We start from the raw sequence: 18,892 nt of genomic DNA on the forward strand, positions 1-18,892 counted from the left end.
GCCTCCGTCCACATTCTTTAAAGGGAAGCCTTTCTGCAAAAAAAAAAAAAAAACATATAACCTTATATTAGGGCCCTATCAATATTACCTAAGTCAATATACACTGAAAATAAAGAATCATGGCAAACAAATAAATACTTGTTTTTGTTTTACTTTGATTAGCTACAATATAGACACCTCATTTAAAGTACAGACCCTCTTTGTCTATGTGTTTATGTCAATCGTAAATTGTATATCCCTATATGTTGTGATCGTTTAGGAGACCCATCTAAAAGCTTTTTGAAACTATTAATGTTCCCTGCTGAAACCACCGCTTGTGGAAGAGTGTTCCACATCCTTACTGCTCTGACAGTAAAGAACCCTCTACACAGATTAAGGTTAAACCACTTCTCTTCCAGTTTCAGTGAATGGCCGTGTGTCTATTTAAACTCCCTTTCACTGAAACTTTTTTCCCTATGCTAGGGTCACCAGTACGGTATTTGTACATCGCTATCATATCCCCTCTCTAGCGTCTCTTCTCCAGAGAGAATAGGTTCAATGCTTATGCTTGTAGTCTTTTCCTTGACTCTTACATTTCTTATTGCATTGTTTGTATTGTTGGAATGCTGATGATGACCCTTCAGCCCTATATATTTTTTGAAGGCCTTTTCTTTTGCTTTTATATGCATTTCTTATGTTAGAGTTTAGCCACCCCAGATTTATTTTAGCTCTTTTATACTTTTTGTCCATTGGAATACACTGGCCAATACCTTTTATTTAGTATGGTTTTGAAGCACTCCTATTGTTCCTCAGTGTTCCTTGCTCCTAGGATTTTAACATATTTAATACTGTCTAGCAAAAAGAGGTTTAGGAAAGTTGACCCTTTTGAAATTCGGTGTTCTTGTATTACCCTTGTGCTTCATATTTCTGTGCTTTATACAGAATTTATTGACCTGTGGTTGCTGTTTCCTAAGTTGCCCTGTATTTCCACATCTGAGTTGTTTGTATTCAGTACATCTAGTAATGCATTGTTTGTATTGTTGGAATTCTGATGATGACCCTTCAGCCTTATATATTTTTTGAAGGCCTTTTCTTTTGCTTTTATATGCATTTTTTAGGTTAGAGTTTAGCCACCCTGGATTTATTTTAGCTCTTTTATACTTATTGTCCATTGGAATGCACTGGCCAATACCTTTTATTTAGTATGCTCTTGAAGCACTCCTATTGTTCCCCAGTGTTCCTTGCTTCTAGGATTTTAACATATTTAATATTGTCTAGCAAAAAGAGGTTTAGGAAAGTTGACCCTTTTGAAATTCAGTGTTCTTGTTTTACCGTTGTGCTTCATATTTCTGTGCTTTATACATAATTTATTGACCTGTGGTTGCCGTTTCCTAAGTTGCCCTGTATTTGCACATCTAAGTTGTTTGTATTCGGTACATCTAGTAATGCATTATCTCTTGTTGGTGCATTCCCCAAATGACCCACGGAGTTGTCCTGCAAGATATTTAAAAAAAATGTGAGCCTTAGATGAATGGGCAATTGCTTCCGCCCAGTCCATATCTGGGGTAATTAATATCCCCCATTATAATAACACTGCCCTGTCTTGCTGCCATTTCTTTTTTTTATTCTGGGGAAAAAGCTCCACAGGGACTGCAATTTAACAGTACTGTGAAAAATAACAGGTGTACAAATACAAAAACAAGAACTGCATGAATTTGTCGTTCATGTTGTTACATTTTATCACAGTTCGCGCTGGTGTAGGCGAGGAGAGTATAGGGAATGTAATGGCATTACTGCTCAAAGCTTTCTTGTTATACAATTCTTGCAGGTCTATCCTGTACTCCCCTGCCTTGTAGGAACGTTTCTGCACTCTTGAGGTGTGAGATGTAGGTGCCTTATATTCCTACGGACTCAATGCCTTTCCTTTTTCTGAGTAGTGAGAGGTATAAGGAGACAGAGGTAGTTTAGAGAGTGGATAGAGAGAAAGTAAATGATACTATGAAAGGGGAGAGACAGTGGGGGGGGGGGTTAGGATTATAGGGAGGGGGGTCCACGAACATGGATCTGTGGGGTTTCTTGTTTAGTTTGTTTTCCAGAGGATATGTCACTATGAGTATGTAGCAGTGTGTAGGGCTAATTTGCATGTTTTAAGCATCTGGGTTACTTCCTCTGTGAGCTTGGCCCTCGTCTGAGTATATAAATAGATTCCATAGTTTCCATGTTTTTGAGTATGTGTCTTGTCTTTTTTGGGCTGTGAGAATAAGGTCATCCTTTTTTGTTGATGTTGTCTACTTTTTTGAGCAATAGGTCAGTGGTCGGTGGGTGTGGGGATTTCCAGTAGAGTGGAATGCAGGTTTTAGCTGCATCTAAGAGGTGGCGTATCACTGATTTCTTATAGATACGTTTGGGAATGTCGGATGCATGAAGTAGGAAAAAAGCAGGGACATCTGGAATGGTGCGGTCTGTGAATTTGTGCTACCCGGCAAACTTCCCTCCAGAAGTCTCATCTTAGGGAATGCCCAGAAGATATGTATCAGGGCTCCCCATTCTCTCTGGCAGCGCCAGAAAATATCTGATGTTGTGGGGAAGAATGTATGTAGTAGCATTGGGGTTCCATACCACCTTTTTGTAGTTGGTTTCTTGTATTTTGGTGCAGATGGAAGACTTATGTGTAAATCTGAGGATGTGGTGTCATTTGTTGGCATTAAACTGGCAGTTTAGTTCTCTTTCCCACTTAATGAGGCCTGGAGGTTGGTGTTCCACTGGGGTGTGATTATCAAGGTGTAGGTGAGTGAGAGTGTGTGTTGTAGGACTGCAGTTTCTGTACAGAGTTCCTTCAGCATCGTTTGGCGGGGGCTAGTAGTTGAGCTGAAGAGATTTTAGGAAGTCCAGGTGGTCCAGGAATTCTGTAATAGTCTTCCAGTGTCCTATTATACAGAAGTGGGAGGCTTGGTAGAGGCCCGAGTCACTTTAGGGACCATGAAAGACCGTATCATGCACGCCTGGTTTAAATTGGTGATTACCCAGTATGGGACATAGGGGAGAATTTCGGGATGAGAGAGAAGTTTCGGAGATAAGGCGTGCACATACTTTGGTGGTGTTGCCTATCAGGGGGTGGTGTTTAATACTTATCGGGAGGGTTAAGTAGCACCACGGGGCTCTATGGAGGTGGATCTCACTTTGGTCTTGTTCCTTTTGAGGCGTTAGTTTGGTTTCCCAGTCCCGGCACCAATCTATTAGTCTACTTAACTGTACAGCATGGTAATAGGTGCTGATGTCCGGCATCGCTAAGCCTCCATGTTGTTTAGGGAGGGAGAGCATTTTCTTGTTGAGCTGAGGTCTTTTTCGGGCCCATATGAACTCTATAAATGCTGATTGCACTTGTCTAAAATATCCTGCAGGGATGTGGATAGGTAAGGCTTGTAAGAGGTAAAGGAATTTGGGGAGGATCGTCATTTTAAGAATATTACAGCGGCCATACCAGGAATGAAGGCCAGTGTGCCACTGGTTAAGTAGAGTTTTAATCATTTTCAGGAAGGGGGGGAGTTGAGATCATAAAGTTGTGAAAATTTCGGGAGGATGAGCATGCCCATGTATTTCAAAACCTTGTCTGTCTGTTTTAAGTTGAAGCTAGCTTGGAGATGTGTGAGGTGTGGTTGTGATATGCCAACACCCATTGCCTCTGATTTGGTGAAATACATTTTTAGGTTGGCGAGTAATCTGTATGTTTCTAATTCTCTTAACAGGTTTGGTAGGGATATAGTCGGATTTATGAGTGAGAACATTAGGTCATCTGCGTATGCCGATACTTTATATTGTGACTGGCCTATTATCAGGGTTCAGTCTCACATGACACAGTTCTAGGGACAACGCAAATGTAGGGGCGAGAGTAGGCATCCCTGTCGAGTCCTGTTATTGATTGGAAATGAGGTCTGAGGTCACTCTTGCTGTCGGGTCTGAATAGGCAGCGGAAATCCAATTGAGCATATTGCTGCCTAGCCCTATGTGTCTCAGTGTCACAAACATAAAATGCCAATTTACCTGGTCAAACACTTTTGCGGTGTCTGTTCCAATGAAAACACATGGAGTTTTGGTGTGATTGGCTACATGTAACAGGTTTAATACTTTAGTGGTGTTATCTCTGGCTTTTCTGGTTGCCACAAAACCTACTTGGTCTAGGTATATAAGGTAGGGTAGATGTTGTTGTAGTCTGGAGGCTATTATCTTGATAAATAATTTAAGGTAAGTATTAAGTAGGGATATTGGTCAGTAGCATCCGCATTGGGCCGGGTCTCTACCTTATTTTGGAATTAATTATGTTTGGGCTTGCAGGGTGGAACTGTGTAGTATTTTCCCTTTGCTAAGGTCATTGGTTTAACTAGGTGGTTTCCTAAAGAGGGGAATAGGGTTTTATAGTATTGGGTAGTAAGGCCGTCCGTTCCCGGTGCCTTTCCCGATTTAGTATTTCCTATGGCTAATTGGAGTTCGGGCAGCGTAATAGGGTCTTCTAGTAGATCACGGCTTCAGCTGGTACAGAAGGCATAAGAGTGGAGGCTATGTAATCTATCGTCTGCCTTAGGGAAGATTGCGTTGTGCGTATATTATAGAGAGATTCATAGTAAGATTTAAATGCCCGTGTGATATGTTGAGGTAGGGATGATTTCTGCCCCATAGGGGATATAATGTGTGGTATGTAGGATGCTAGTTTCTGCGCTCATAAGGTCTGGGCCTGCAGTCTCCCTCATTTATTGCCCAACTTGTAGAATTTTTTGTGACAAATTTGGAGCACCACCTTAGCTTTAACGTTTAAAAGATCAGTGATCTGTTTACGGGTGGTATCAAGGTCATTTTCCAGTGGACTGGATGGGGTCTGCTTGTGTCTTGCCTCTAGTGTCTGTAGTTTGGTTAGTAGAGAGGTCAGTTACTGTAAGCTGATCTGTGTCTTTTGATTCTTGACCCATATTTAATGAGTACTCCACGGATCACCGCCTTGTGAGCTTCCCATACAACCCCTGCCTCAATGTCAGGGGTGTCATTAGTATGTAAGTAGTGTCCTATCTCCTTTACCACTTCTGCCAATACTTTCGGATCCTTTAGCAGGCTCTCGTTCAATCTCCATGGCTTCCCTTGTGCCTTATGGAAGTCTGATCATGAGCCTACCACAGGCTGACGGGAGAATGGTCTGACCAAGTAATGGACCCTATGGCAGTGTCTTTGATTGCTTGTAGTTGGTTGTGGGGGATCAGGAAATAGTCTATTTGTGAGTACGTTTGAGGTTGGGAGTAGAATGTATAGTTGCGTGGAATAGACGCCAGGCTATCAATCAATTGTGTGGCATGAAGGGATGTATGGATTAATTTGCGTGTGTCTTGGGAGGTTGAGGACAATCCTGATGAGGTGTCTTCTTCCAGGGTCAAGGGGATGTTAAGGTCTCCCCCGTTAATTAGTTGCCCTTCTGTGTATTTCAGGAGCTGTTCTAGGTGGCATTTTATAAAGGTGTCTTGATGGTAGTTTGGGGCATAGAGGTTTGCAAAGGTCACCTTCACGTCTCCAATCAGGCCTTTTAGGTATAGGTAGCACCCCGCTGGCTCTGTCTTCATATCTAAGTGTGTCCAGGGTATTCTAGCCGAAATTAGGATAGAGACTCCTCTTGACTTAGCTTCTGAGTGGGTGGAGTGGTATACCGTGGGGTAAAATTTGTTCTTGAGTATGGGCAGTGTGTTTTCTCTAAAGTGTGTTTACTGCAGTAGAATGATATCTGCTTTCATGCTTTTTTTCAGGGATGTTTAACCCCTTCGCATTTAGTGAAACAATATAAGTTCATCCATGTTCTTGGGGGAAAGGTGGGGGGAGGGGGGTGTAAGGTGTCAGGTACCGGTGTGGTAAAGTTGGGTGTGTTCAAGAAATGTAGATGGGTTAGGGGAGGTGTGAGTGAAGAAATGTGGTGAAAGGAGTGAGGTGTGTCACCTCAAGAGAGGAAATAGGAAGTTAGGAGGCCGCTACTAGAGCATGGGTAGAAGATACTGTTACAGCAAGAACTTGCTAAGATGTTCCCCAGTGAACGACTGGGTACTGAGCATGGTCCTAAATGGGGTAGTGGTCAGATGCCGGGAAAAGACCCCCGATCCCATCTTCCCCCCCAGCAACTAGAAATATGTCACATGACAGTATTTAGATATCAATTATAATAATAAACGAGGTAGCAACAGGCATAAACATAAACAGCAACAAACAATTACATTAAATTGTGCATAACTGGCATTTTCATTTTTCATTCAATCACAGATCGAGGGGCCGTGAGGTCCCCAAGTCTCCCCCGTCTCTGCCTTGTATTTTGCCTGTATAGTGGAGTGTACCCCTCGTCTAACACCTAAGGATCTTGCCAATATCAATACCTGTAGGCGTATGGGCTGTCTAAGGCACAGGCTGGATAGGGGAGTAATAAGAGGTATGAGTCTTCGGGGGAACATCTGGTAGGGATTGCAATGAAATGTTTACTCACACGGCTCTTTCCTTGAGGTTGCCTAGGGTCTCCTCTGGAAATTTCTTCTGGCGTGGTTGCGGTTGGTGTGTGGATATGCCCGATCTGTCGGCAGAACGTGGGAGAATTCGTAGCCAGTCTGGAACCGGTATTGGGTCCGCTTCAAGGTAGTGGAAGAGCGATGGGAGGTCCGTCGGTGTCTGTAGGGTGAAAGCCGATGTGTCTTTCCTGAACGTGTCCGCTAGCGGGTATCCCCAGCAATAGGCGTACCCATTTTCCTTTGCAAGTTCTAGTACAGGACGCAGTAGGGCCCTGCGTTACAGTGTCACCCTGGAGAAATCTGACAGGATCCCGATCTGCTCCCCATCTAGTTCCACACATCTCTGTGTTCTCAGGCCTTCCACAGGATGTCATCTTTCTGTGTGTAGTGGTGTAACCGGCATACGACGTCTCGTGGTCTGCTCGGATCCATTGATCTGGGGCCTAGGGCTCTATGGACCCTGTAAATTTCAAGTGTCCCACTTGGGTTTCCGAAAATTTTGTGGCCACAATTGCCATGACGGTGTCTCCCAGGTTTTCGATACCGGCACCCTTTGGGAGCCCGCGGAGCCACAGGTTGTTACGGCGGATCCGGTCCTCAATATCCTCCAGGTGGAGCTGTAGAGAAATAGCGGTGTCTTAATGGATATCCCAGGATTGTTCCAAGGCCGTAACTCGGCGCTCTAGGGTGGAGAAAGATGCCTCCCCCGCCGTCGCTCTGTCCGCAAGGCTAGTGACATCTTCCCTCACCTCCTGGATATCGCAGCGGTGGGTTTCCTCCAGGCAGAGGATCAATGCCTCGATGTCTTTTCTGGTGGGGAGTGGCTTTCAGTAAGGACCATATGTCCTGGTCCAGCAGATTTGTCTCGGGTGTCTGTGTGGAGAACACCATCTCCGACTACAGTACCGTCGGTGTATCCAAAGGTCAGTCTGGGGAAGTGGATGGGCTGGGAGACAGGGCATGTTCATCTCAATTCTGGGCCTCCTGTGGGGAGCCACGTGGGGTGCGTCATGGTGCGGCCACTCTAGCTCTGGGAGAGATCCTTCTTATCTGTGTAAAATATCACTGTATCTCGCCGGTAGTCTTGCTGGAGCGGGTCACCCGGGTTACTGCTCTTGTTTTCTTTCTCTTGGCTGATATCATACCTGTGCGTAGGCTGAATTTTGCCTGGAAAGGAAAGGCTGAAACTGGGAGCTCTTACAACATGCCGCTTCAATAAACCATGTCCAGGCCACGCCAACCTTGCTGCCATTTCTAGCTGCGATCATAGGTAAGCCTCCTCCTACATTTATTTTAGCGTACACGAACACCATACAATACCCATTTTTTTTTTTGTACAATATAAAAAAGGTAGCGCTCAATAAATACCCAACATGTCAAGCCTTAAATTTGTGTGTATCCATGAAATGGCGACAAACTTCAGTACCCTATATTTTCCATATCTATGTGGAGTTCTGGTGCTAAAATTATTGATCTCACTCTAGCTTGTGCAACGATATGTAACATGTGTATCGCAATCTATGTTTTTGTGTAGGCGCACCCAATGTCCCTACTGCTCCTTCCCCTCTACCCGGTGACACTCGCCATGCCAGTGAAAAGACTGCAGATGGGCAAGCGGAGCCTGGGATACATACCAGGGGCACGTGCCCAGGGCTAGCTATTACCGGGAGAAAGCGATCAGGCAGCTGTCCAACCTCCAGATTGAGTCCATCTGACAGCAGTTGATTTGTCAGATATACACAGACTCCCTGTGACATGTTTTCACCCACCATTGAAACTTTTTAATTTTTTTTTATTGTTATTATATTATATACAGATTAAAGTTTTGTACATTTTTTTTTTTCATTTTACATTATTATTATTTTACCTTGTACTGTTTTTTTGCCCCTATACTGGTCAAGTAAACATGGGCAAGGCGGTAAGTAAAATGTCTTCAAGCAATACTATCATATATGGATTACTTGATGTTAGCATAGTAAAAAGGACCTCCAGTGGCAGCTTCACTGCATCTGGTGAACCCTACATGCCCTGTGTGTATTTCTCCTTAACATCTTTTACACCCCTTACCCTTACATCCCCTGTAATCCCTCACCCCCTCTGCCACCCCCTTATATTTTCTTCCTGAATACAATTATCAGTGTCCAGAGGTGAGAAGAACAGAGAAGAATAATTAAGCAAAAGTTATCACAATTTGTAAATTTTCAAGCTTGGCACTGTCTTCTTTAACCCCACCACCCTAGGCGCCAAACCCCCTGAGTGCCATTATGGTAAATACACTGCTCAAGAACAATGAAAGGAACACTTTTTTAATCAGAGCGCCACCAGAGATAGCACCAAGTCAGTTAAACTCCTGGGATTTTTATCTGGTCAGGTAAGTAGCAGAGGGGGTTGTTAATCTGTTTCAGCTGCGTTGGTGTTAATGAAATTAACAACAGGTGCACTAGATAGGCAAAAATTAGATGACCTCCAAAACAGGAATGGTTTTACGGGTGGAGGCCACTGGCATTTTTTCCCCTACTCATCTTTTCTGACGGTTTTTCCCGAATTTTGCATTTGGCTAGGGTCAGTACTGGTAGCATGAGGCAATACTGGGACCCTATAGAGCAGGGATCTTCAAACTATGGCCCTCCAGCTGTTGCGGAACTCCACATCCCATGAGGCATTGTAAAATTCTGACATTCACTGACGTGACTAGGTATAATGGGAACTGTAGTTCCTGAACAACTGGAGGGCCGTAGTTTGAAGACCCATGCTATAGAGTTTGCACAGCCAGTCCAACTCCTCCAGGATGGCACAATACGTGCCATTGCCAGATGGTTTGCTCTGTCTTCGAGCTCAGTCTCAAGAGCAAGGAGGAGATTCCAGGAGAGAGGCAGCTACTTTAGGCGTAAAATAGTGCAGCGCTAAATCTAAAATGATCAAAATCGCGAATCACAAGCACCAATAGTAAGTTTCCATATAAAGTGCTGATGCGGATCGCTCAAATAAGTAACTTTTTGAAGAACCTCCGCCACTGGTAATATTTGCCTCTCACCTCCTGCAGTGGACCCTAGACGTGTGCACTGACAAAAAATGTGTTCGTTTTATTCGTTTTTTTTTTTGCTTTTTTTGGAAATTTGAAGATTTGGAAATCCGAAAATTCAAAAATTCAAAAATGTGAAAATCCAAAAATCTGAAAAAAAAGAAAGAAAATCAGTAAAGTCCAAAATAATAACTAATAATAACTAACTATTAAACTATAGGTATTGGAATTTCCTTTCAAATCTGGCTGCTTGTGAACGTAAGGAATACAAATGTATCTGTTAAGTTACGAATTATCCGAAATAACGAATGCTGCATCTAGACAAATGGAATGAAACAAATTAATAATAAATAATAAAAAGTTTTTTTTATTATTGTTATTTATTATTATTAGATCGCTACCTTCCATTCTTTTAGATGCGGCATTCATAATTTCAGATAATTCGTAACTTCGGATAAATTCGAATTTGTTACATTCACTTATAGCCAAATTTGAAAGGGAATTCTAAGACATATAATTTAATAGTTATTAGTTAGTTATTATTTCATTATTTTCGAATTTCTGAAATTTCAAATTTCCAAACTTCTGATTATTTGAATTTTACAATTTCTGACATTTTCCAATTTCCGAATTTGGAATGGCCAAAATTTGGAAATTCCGAAATTTCGTTTTTCCGAATTCTGAATTTCCGAATTCCAAAAGTCCGAATTTCCAAAAATCTGAATTTCGTAAATTTTTGAATTTTCAGAAATCCAGAAATTTGGAAATGTAAAAATTTGGAAATTATGGAATTAACTAATTTGTCAAAATTCGTTAAACAACGAATTCGGAACTAAAAGAATTGCACATATCTAGAGGACCCTTGTGGGAATAGGGTCACAAACACATGTTGAGGGCATGTGGCCTGGTATGGTTCAGGAGGGGGGGGGGGTGCTCTCTCATCCCCTCTCTTATCCAGGCATGTAACATGGCAGGCCACAGGAAAAGGGTCTGTTATGGATTTTGGGGGACCTCTACGCCATTTTTAGTTTTATTTTGGCGCAGGGTTTCCCTTAATATCCATACCAGACCTGAAGGGCCTGGTATGGATTTCGGGGGACCCCCACACTTTTTTTTTTTACATTTTGGTGAGGGGTTCCCCTTAATATTCATACCAGACCCGAAGGGCCTGGTAATGGACTGGGGGGGGGGAACCCATGCCATTTAAAAAAACAAAAAAAAAATCTATATTGCCGAGCCCTGACAATTCATTACAGCCGCGATCAGTTTTGAATTACATTTTTTCCTTTAGGAATGCAATTTTGCTGCAGCACTGTTATGTACATGGGAAAGATGCGCTACTTTTCAGGCATGCTAAGGGGACCCCCATGCATGATATTTAAAGGAATATTACACTTTTATTGTTTCACTTTAAAAAAAAAACTGCCACTTTTAAAACTTTTTTTTTATTTCCATCAAACAATGTGGCATCTTTTTGTTTCTAACACATTACCCAGTCCATATCAGTGTAGGTATCCAGCATGATATCTTTTCCCCATTGAGATCTGATGTGTTTTCAAAGTGTTCCTTTCATTTTATATTTGAGCAGTGTACTTCCCTGCCCTTTCAATGGTCAACTAATAAATGCTCTCTCTCTCTTATAGTTTGATGTAATGACACTAATAATAATTATAATAGAGATACTCACAGTAAGTGAAGAGGAGACTGATGAGGATGACCACAACAAGGAAAGCCAACATTAGGAGGACCCCCAGGATCAGTATCACCCGGTACTTTGTACTCTGGGTAGTCGGAATCTCTACAGACAGAGAGGATAGTGAATAATCCTTCGTGTATCAGCCGGTATAATAATCCTCCAGAATTCTTATCTCACATGCAGTGCCGGGACAAGGTCATCTAGATCCCAGGGCAAACATGCCAAATACCCCCCCCCAATATTTATGAGCACTACGCGTAAGCAAAAATCCCCCCCCCCCCAAAACAAAAACAAAAAAATATGAGAACTAATCTGCATGATCACCCCATGAGCACCCAGCTCAACCCCCCCCCCCCAAGAAAAAAAAAATCTTCCCCCTCCTAGCACAAATCCTCTACCTCTCAAATATCCCCTCCAAACACAGATCCTTTCCCGACACTCCTAATCCCCCCTCACCATTACAAACACCTCCCAGAGAACACATTTAACACCTTGATCGCCCCCTAGGGTTAACCTCTTCCCTACTAGTGACATTTATACAGTAATTAGTGGCTATTTTTTATTTCACTGATCGCTGTATAAATGTCCGATCTGTCCAGTGCAATGTCTCAGTCCCGCTAAAAATCGCAGATCACCGCCATTACTAGTAAAAAAAAATTAAAAAAATAATAATAAAAATGCCATACATCTATCCCCTATTTTGTAGATGCTATAACTTTTGTGCAAACCAATCAATATACGCTTATTTTTACCAAAAATATGTAGAAGAATACATATTGGCCTAAACTGATGAAGTTTTTTTTTATATATATATATTTTTTTTTTCTTGGGATATTTATTATAGCAAAAAATAAAAAAAATATTTTTTTACTTTATTTTTTCAAAATTGTCGCTCTTTTTTTGTTTATAGCACAAAAAAATAACAGAAAAAAAATGTCTCCTACCCCCTGAGCACCCAGGTCAAATCTTCTTTATTTTTTTTCCCCCTATATGCCCCAGCACATCCCCCCCCCTCCAAAAATATAAAAAAAAAAAATCTTCCCCCTCCTAGCACAAATCCTCTACCCGTCAAATATCTCCTCCAAGCACAGATCCTCTTCCCCCACTCCAAATCACACACAAACAAATTTCTAGCAAAAATCTCCCTAATCATCCTTACTAGCACAACCAAAATAAATAAATAAAATTAATATATATATATATATATATATATATATATATATATATATATATATATATATATATATATATATATACAGTGGTGTGAAAAAGTGTTTGCCCCCTTCCTCATTTCCTGTTCCTTTGCATGTTTGTCACACTTGTTCCTTCTACGCCAGATATACTTGGACACACACCTTCCAAAGAGTTCCACTTTTGTCTCATCGGTCCACAGAATGTTGTCCCAAAAGTCTTGGGGATCATCAAGATGTGTTGTGGAGAAATTGAGACGAGCTTTGATGTTCTTTTTGCTCAGCAGTGGTTTTCTCCTTGGAACTCTGCCATGCAGGCCATTTTTGCCCAGTCTTTTCCTGATGGTGGAGGCATGAACGCTGACCTTAACTGAGGCAAGTGAAGCCTGCAGTTCCTTGGACGTTGTTGTGGGGTCTTTTGTGACCTCTTGGATGAGTCGTCGCTGAGCTCTTGGGGTAATTTTGGGCGGCCGGCCACTCCTGGGAAGGTTCACCACTGTTCCATGTCTTCGCCATTTGTGGATAATGGCTCTCACTGTGGTTCGCTGGATTCCCAAAGCTTTGGAAATGGCTTTATAACCCTTTCCAGACTGATAGATCTCAATTACTTTCTTTCTCAATTGTTCCTGAATTTCTTTGGGTCTCGGCATGATGTGTAGCTTTTTGGCCGGGTTCACACCGCTGCGATGCGGGAACGCCGCGAATCCGCGGCGTTTTCCCGCATCGCACACCTCCCGCCGGCAGTTGCGGACGGCTGGGAGTGTCAATGATATGTTAATGACACCCCCAGATCCGTCCGAGTGCGATCTGCCGACTCGCAAAGGAATCGGATCGCATGGTGTGAACCCCCATGCGATCCGATTCTGTTGCGGACCAAAAAAAGGGTCCCGTGCGAGTTTGCTGCGGGAGCGATGCGAATTCAGCCATACTATCTGTATGGCTGAACTCGCATCGCTACGGAGATCGGATGTGATTTGCGGTGCGAATCACATCCGGATCTCCCCCCGCAGCAGTGTGAACCCAGCCTTAAGGATCTTCTGGTGGACCTTACTGTGTCAAGCAGCTCCTATTTAAGTGATGCCTTGATTGTGAACAGGTGTGGCAATAATCAGGCCTGGGTGTGGCTAGAGAAATTGAACTCAGGTGTGGACAACCACAGTTATAGTATGTTTTAACAAGGGGGGCAATCACTTTTTCACACAGGGCCATGATGGTTTGGATTTTTTTTTACCTTTAATAATAAACACCTTCATTTACAAATTGCATTTTGTGTTTACTTGTGTTGTCCTTGACTATTGTTTAAATTGGTTTGATGTTCCGAAACACTTAAGTGTGACAAACATGCAAAGGAACAGGAAATGAGGAAGGGGGCAAACACTTTTTCACACCACTGTATATATATATATATATATATATATATATATATATATATATATATATATATCCCTCTCCAGCATATTACTTTTACAGCACAACTCACTCTCCTAGCACAAATCCTCTTCCTCCACCCCCCCCCCTCCGAACAACCCCCCCAAATCCCCTCTCCTAGCACAAATCCTCCTCCCCCCTCCCAACAACCACCCACCCCCCTCAAATCACCACTTCTAGCACAAATTCTCTTCCTCCACCCCCTTCCCAACAACCCCCCCTCATCAAATCCCCTCTCCTAGCACACTCTCCTAGCACAAATCCTCTTCCTCCAACCCCCAACACAACCTCCCCACCCCCTCCCCAAATCACCACTCCTAGCACGCCTCCCCAGAATTGCCCTCCTAGAACAATTCTTACTCCCAGCTGCTCCTCAAATTCCCCTTCTCAACACCAATCCCCTCCCCCTTGTGGTGCCCCCACCCACCTCACATGATACCACGAGGCCATGGCAGCCGCCCCTCCTGCCCGCTCCTTGTCCTGGTTCTGCTCACATAAAGATATTGTACATTCATCCTGGATCATCTGTGTTATATACCTATATCATATCATGTCATTGTGTCATGCAGTGTACAGTATATCATATTGAGGTGTGAAATTTATCCTGAAGCATGGCAACCAATGAGATTCTGGCTTTTATTACCTCTATACAGACATAGTAAGAGGTGATATCTGATTGGTTGCTCTGGGCTATAGATCCAGTATAGCAGTATTAGTAGACGTGTCCTATAAATGGAGACTCGGGTCCTCAGCTGTCTATAATGGATGAAGAGGACACCCCTCATTATAGTAACTTACCTTTGGCTGTGGGTGTATTCCTCATCCTCCATACATCGAGATCAAACGTGTTGGCATATATCTTGTCTTCACAAAGTTGATCTATAAAGGAACAAAGACCTTCATTTGAAAACCTAAGATTCCCGGGAGGACATTCAAGCAATGCAATGCAGATATAATGGAGCTCTGTGAGAACGATGTATAATCTCCGCTCAATATTCCTCCCATCAGATTGGTGACCGATGGGCTAGGGTTGCCAATTTTTCCTTCTACATCAAACCCGAACACTTTAACGGCACTCAGCAATTTTTTTTTAGTATACTCTATAGCAGTGGCCATCAATCCTGTCCTCAGGGCCCACTTACAGGTCAGGTTTTATGTATTACCTTGGGGGAGATAAGGACTAGAATACGGCAATCACTGAGCAGCAAATGATATCACCTGTGATGTATTTCAGTTATCTTAAAAATCTGTCCTGTTAGTGGGCCCTGGGGACAGGGTTGATGACCACTGGTCTATAGGATTGTATCAGACCTGGGACACTTTTGGGCACTCCAGAGAGAATAGTAATGTGACACACATAGTGCCCTCCTCACCCTCCTGTCAGGCCCGGTTCTGAGCCACATTCCGGTCTGAATAATGTGTCCGGGTGTCAGGTCACCTGAGACCAGGTGACAGATGTACTCTGTAGTAGACAGAAGTGCACCGTTAAGGTAGTGGACCTTAGGACTGACTGCTGCGGATTGTACCCTGGGAGGTTCAGGAAGAAGGTCTACTGGATCACTAACACAGATCCCAGTAGGAGCTAGAGCATAGATTCCCCAGGGTGCGGAGTCTAAGAGCCAGCAGGTGTTCACCAGAGCCTCCAGTGGTGAGGATGGACTTCGCTGCCGTCTGGCTAGAGGTCGTGGCCCCTAGGGTCTCACAGCTCACGCTCACAGTAGACTACAGGAGATAGAGGAAGCAGCAGGCTGGAACAACAAGGATCATAAGGGGATAAGGCAGAGGTCAGGGCGACTAGCAGACAGGAACAACAGAGTACATGCCAAAGGTTCAGGGTCACAGGCAGACAGGGATGGTCGGGGACAAGCCAGAAGGTCAGGATGACGAGCAGACAGGAATAGTCAGTGCCAAGTGCCAAGGTCGGTAACACAGACAAACATAGAGCACAAGGCAAGCAGGAAACAGGAAGCCAAACACACAGTGAATACACAATGGTTGATCAGCACTGCTGGCTTGCAGTGCACAGGTTAGTATAGGGTTCCCTGATAGGACCAGTTGAATTCCAGATGGAACTTGGAACCCCCAAAAACATTTATATATATATATATATATATATATATATATATATATATATATAAATATATATTTTTTTTTTTTTTTTTTGCGGAGACCCTAGAGATGAGATAAGATTAGAGAGATCGAGATAAGACAAGATTTAATGTCACACTGTATTTGCACAGCGGTCTATCTTTATGAAATACCTTTTATATAAAAAAAAAAAACACAATAATTACCCCAATTTTTTAGCATAATGTGAAAGATAGTAAATAGAAACATGTCATGCTTTAAAATGCACATGCTCATGGAATGATGACAAACTATGGCACTTAAAAACCTCCATAGGTGACTCTTTAAACATTTTTACAGGTTAAATGTTAAGAGTTACAGAGGAGGTCTAGTGCTAAAATTATTGCTCTCACTTCTTCTGTATGCCTTCCGAGTCCTACTGGCTCTAATCCCCTCACATGTCCTGCGTTCTTTACAACCTTGTATTCTTAACCACTTCCGGACCGGCTCACGCCGATATACGTCACTAGTTTGAAGAGGGATATAATTTTTAGTGACAGCAGCTACCATAACCCCGGTATCCTCTTCTTTAGTAAGAGCTCCAGTTTCAGATAAAAGTGGTCTCAGTGGCAGATTCGCTGCAAGATCACTTTTATTGGCGGCAGGAGAGGCCCCCCCCCCCCTTCCCTCCTGCCGCTCTCCGGTGCCCTCTGTCGATTACCGGAGGCGCTGGCAGCGGCGAAGGCGATCACATCCTTCTTCCTATTAGGTATGGAGAAGAGTGAGGTGAAGATGGCACCCCACCCGTCACCATACCATTGCAGGGCGGGATGTCACTTACGCCTATAGCTCTTAAAGGGACACATTTTTTTTTCCAGACGATAACATTTTAATTTTTTTACAGCATTTTAGTGTAAATATGAGATCTCATATTTAAGAGGTCCTGTCAGGCTTTTTTTCTATTACAAGGGATATTTACATTCCTTGTAATAGGAATAAAATTGACACCATTTTTTTTTTTAAAAGAACATTGTAAAAATAAAAAATAAAATAAGAAAAAAATAAAATGCGCCCTGTCCCGCCGAGCTCACGTGTAGAAGCAAACGCATACATGAGTAGCACCCGCATATGAAAACAGTGGTCAATCCACACGTGTGAGCTAACGCCGCGATCAGTAGAGAGCAAGAGCAATAATTCTAGCCCTAGACCTCCTCTGTAACTCAGAACATGAAACCTGTAGAAATTTTTAAACGTCGCCTACGGAGATTTTTAAGGGTAAAAGTTTGTCGCCTTTCCACGAGCGGGAGCAATTTTGAAGCACGACATGAAAAAAGTGTATTTTTTCCAAATTTTTCAGTTCCAAATTTGATGCACTACTATGAAGCAGATTGCACCCTTGATACAACTGTATGCTGGAGAGTCAGCTCCTCTTTGGACATATATTGATCTAGTGGATGTGGACCCCGTCCCATTATCGTCACTTTTATAGCTACCAGTTCAATTTCGTCCTGAGTTTTTAAACCCTATTTTGGCTCATTCCCTCACAATATGGGACTCGGTTAAATATTCCGCAGGGCTACTTTCATCTCACTTACCTCTTCTGGAAGTCTTAAACTGCCCATGGTTTCCTCCAGGGAAATCCATAGCTTTCAGTGGTGGCGCTCCAAAGGCCTGACAACGGTCCGCTCTTTCCTCACGTCTAGAGGTGTGTACACCTTTCAGCAACTTCAGGAGACTTATGATGGCCCTGCCCAAGAGAGATACAGCTATATCCAAATAGCTAGGCAAAGTCCCTGACTGGAGATCAAGGGTTACTTTAAATGATAAAAGTTGGAGCTTTTCTGAAAAACTTTACTGTAGCCGTATATTCTGATGCCAGGAAATGATTTATGGAGACTTGTGGAGTAATTGAGGGTTCCACCTTATTATCTAAAGAGGAGGTCCAGGGCATGGGAGAGGCTCTGGAGAAGTCTTGGAGATTAGCATGGAAGGAGGAGACAAGGGAGCTAGAGAGCATGAGGTCTTGAGAGGAGGTTTGGGTGATATTTGGAGACAAGATTGGTGATGTCGAGTTGTGAATGGCTTTATATGTTATAGTTGGTATTTTGAATTTAGTTTGGTGGGAAATCAGCAGTCGGTGGAGGAATTGACGGAGAGGGGTGGAGGACACTGAGTGTTTGGTAAGGTAGAGGAGTCACAGGGCGGCACAGTGGTGTAGTGGTTAGCACTCTCACCTAGCAGTAAAAAGGGTCGCTGGTTCGAATCCCAACCATGACACTACCTGCATGGAGTTTGAATGTTCTCCCTGTGCCTGCGTGGGTTTCCTCCGGGTACTCCGGTTTCCTCCCACATTCCAAAGACATGCAGGTAAGGTAATTGGCTTCTGTCCAAAATTGGCCCTAGTATATGAATGGGGGCCTTAGATTGTGGGCTCCTTGAGGGTAGGGACCAATGTGAGTGTGCAATGTACAGGGATAGGGACAATTGTAGACACTCACTCAGGTTGAAATGGATGGACTGGTGTCTTTATTCAACCTTACTAACTATGAAACTACGAGTCTGGCAGCAGATCTCATGATGGACTGAAGAGGGGAAAGCCTATGGAAAGGCAGGCCGATGAGAAAGAAGTTGCAATAGTCAAGATGAGAGATAACGGGGGAGTAAATGAGGAGCTTGGTGGTTTCATTGGGTAAAAAGTGGGTGAATTATAGAGACGTTACAGAGATGAGGTCTACAAGCTTTTGACAACGATTGGATTTGGGGCTAAAAGGACAGGTCAGAGCCTCGGACTAAAGGGGAGGGACTGATGGTTGCATTATTGATTTTGATGGGAAAAGTCATGGAGAGGGGCACGAGTAGGGGGAATATTATAAAATTCTAGCATTAGTATGGAAAACGAATGTATGTATGTAAAACTGAGTATGTTTGAGGCACTGATACTTTTTGGTGATTTTGCTTTGCTGTGGTTGTTTTTTTTAAATTATTTTTC

At 43.0% G+C, this 18,892-nt stretch overlaps 1 protein-coding gene across 1 annotated transcript in view; it reads right to left on the bottom strand.

The window, feature by feature from the left end:
- LOC143962471 (uncharacterized) overlaps positions 1–17,643 on the bottom strand; it is a 48,886-nt gene extending 31,243 nt beyond the window's left edge. Inside the window, exons 1-3 of the mRNA XM_077471745.1 lie at positions 17,499–17,643; positions 14,635–14,715; positions 11,210–11,320 (exon numbers count right to left, since the gene is read on the bottom strand). Coding sequence (XP_077327871.1) covers positions 11,210–11,320; positions 14,635–14,715; positions 17,499–17,547 — 241 coding nt within the window. The 5' untranslated portion in view covers positions 17,548–17,643. The remainder of the gene's footprint in view (positions 1–11,209; positions 11,321–14,634; positions 14,716–17,498) is intronic.
- Between the last annotated feature and the right edge of the window lie 1,249 nt (positions 17,644–18,892).

This window comes from Lithobates pipiens, unplaced genomic scaffold, assembly GCF_037356315.1.
Source record: "Lithobates pipiens isolate NorthernLeopardFrog02 unplaced genomic scaffold, aLitPip1_a1.2 Scaffold_8, whole genome shotgun sequence".
In the NCBI taxonomy this organism is placed as follows: domain Eukaryota; kingdom Metazoa; phylum Chordata; class Amphibia; order Anura; family Ranidae; genus Lithobates; species Lithobates pipiens.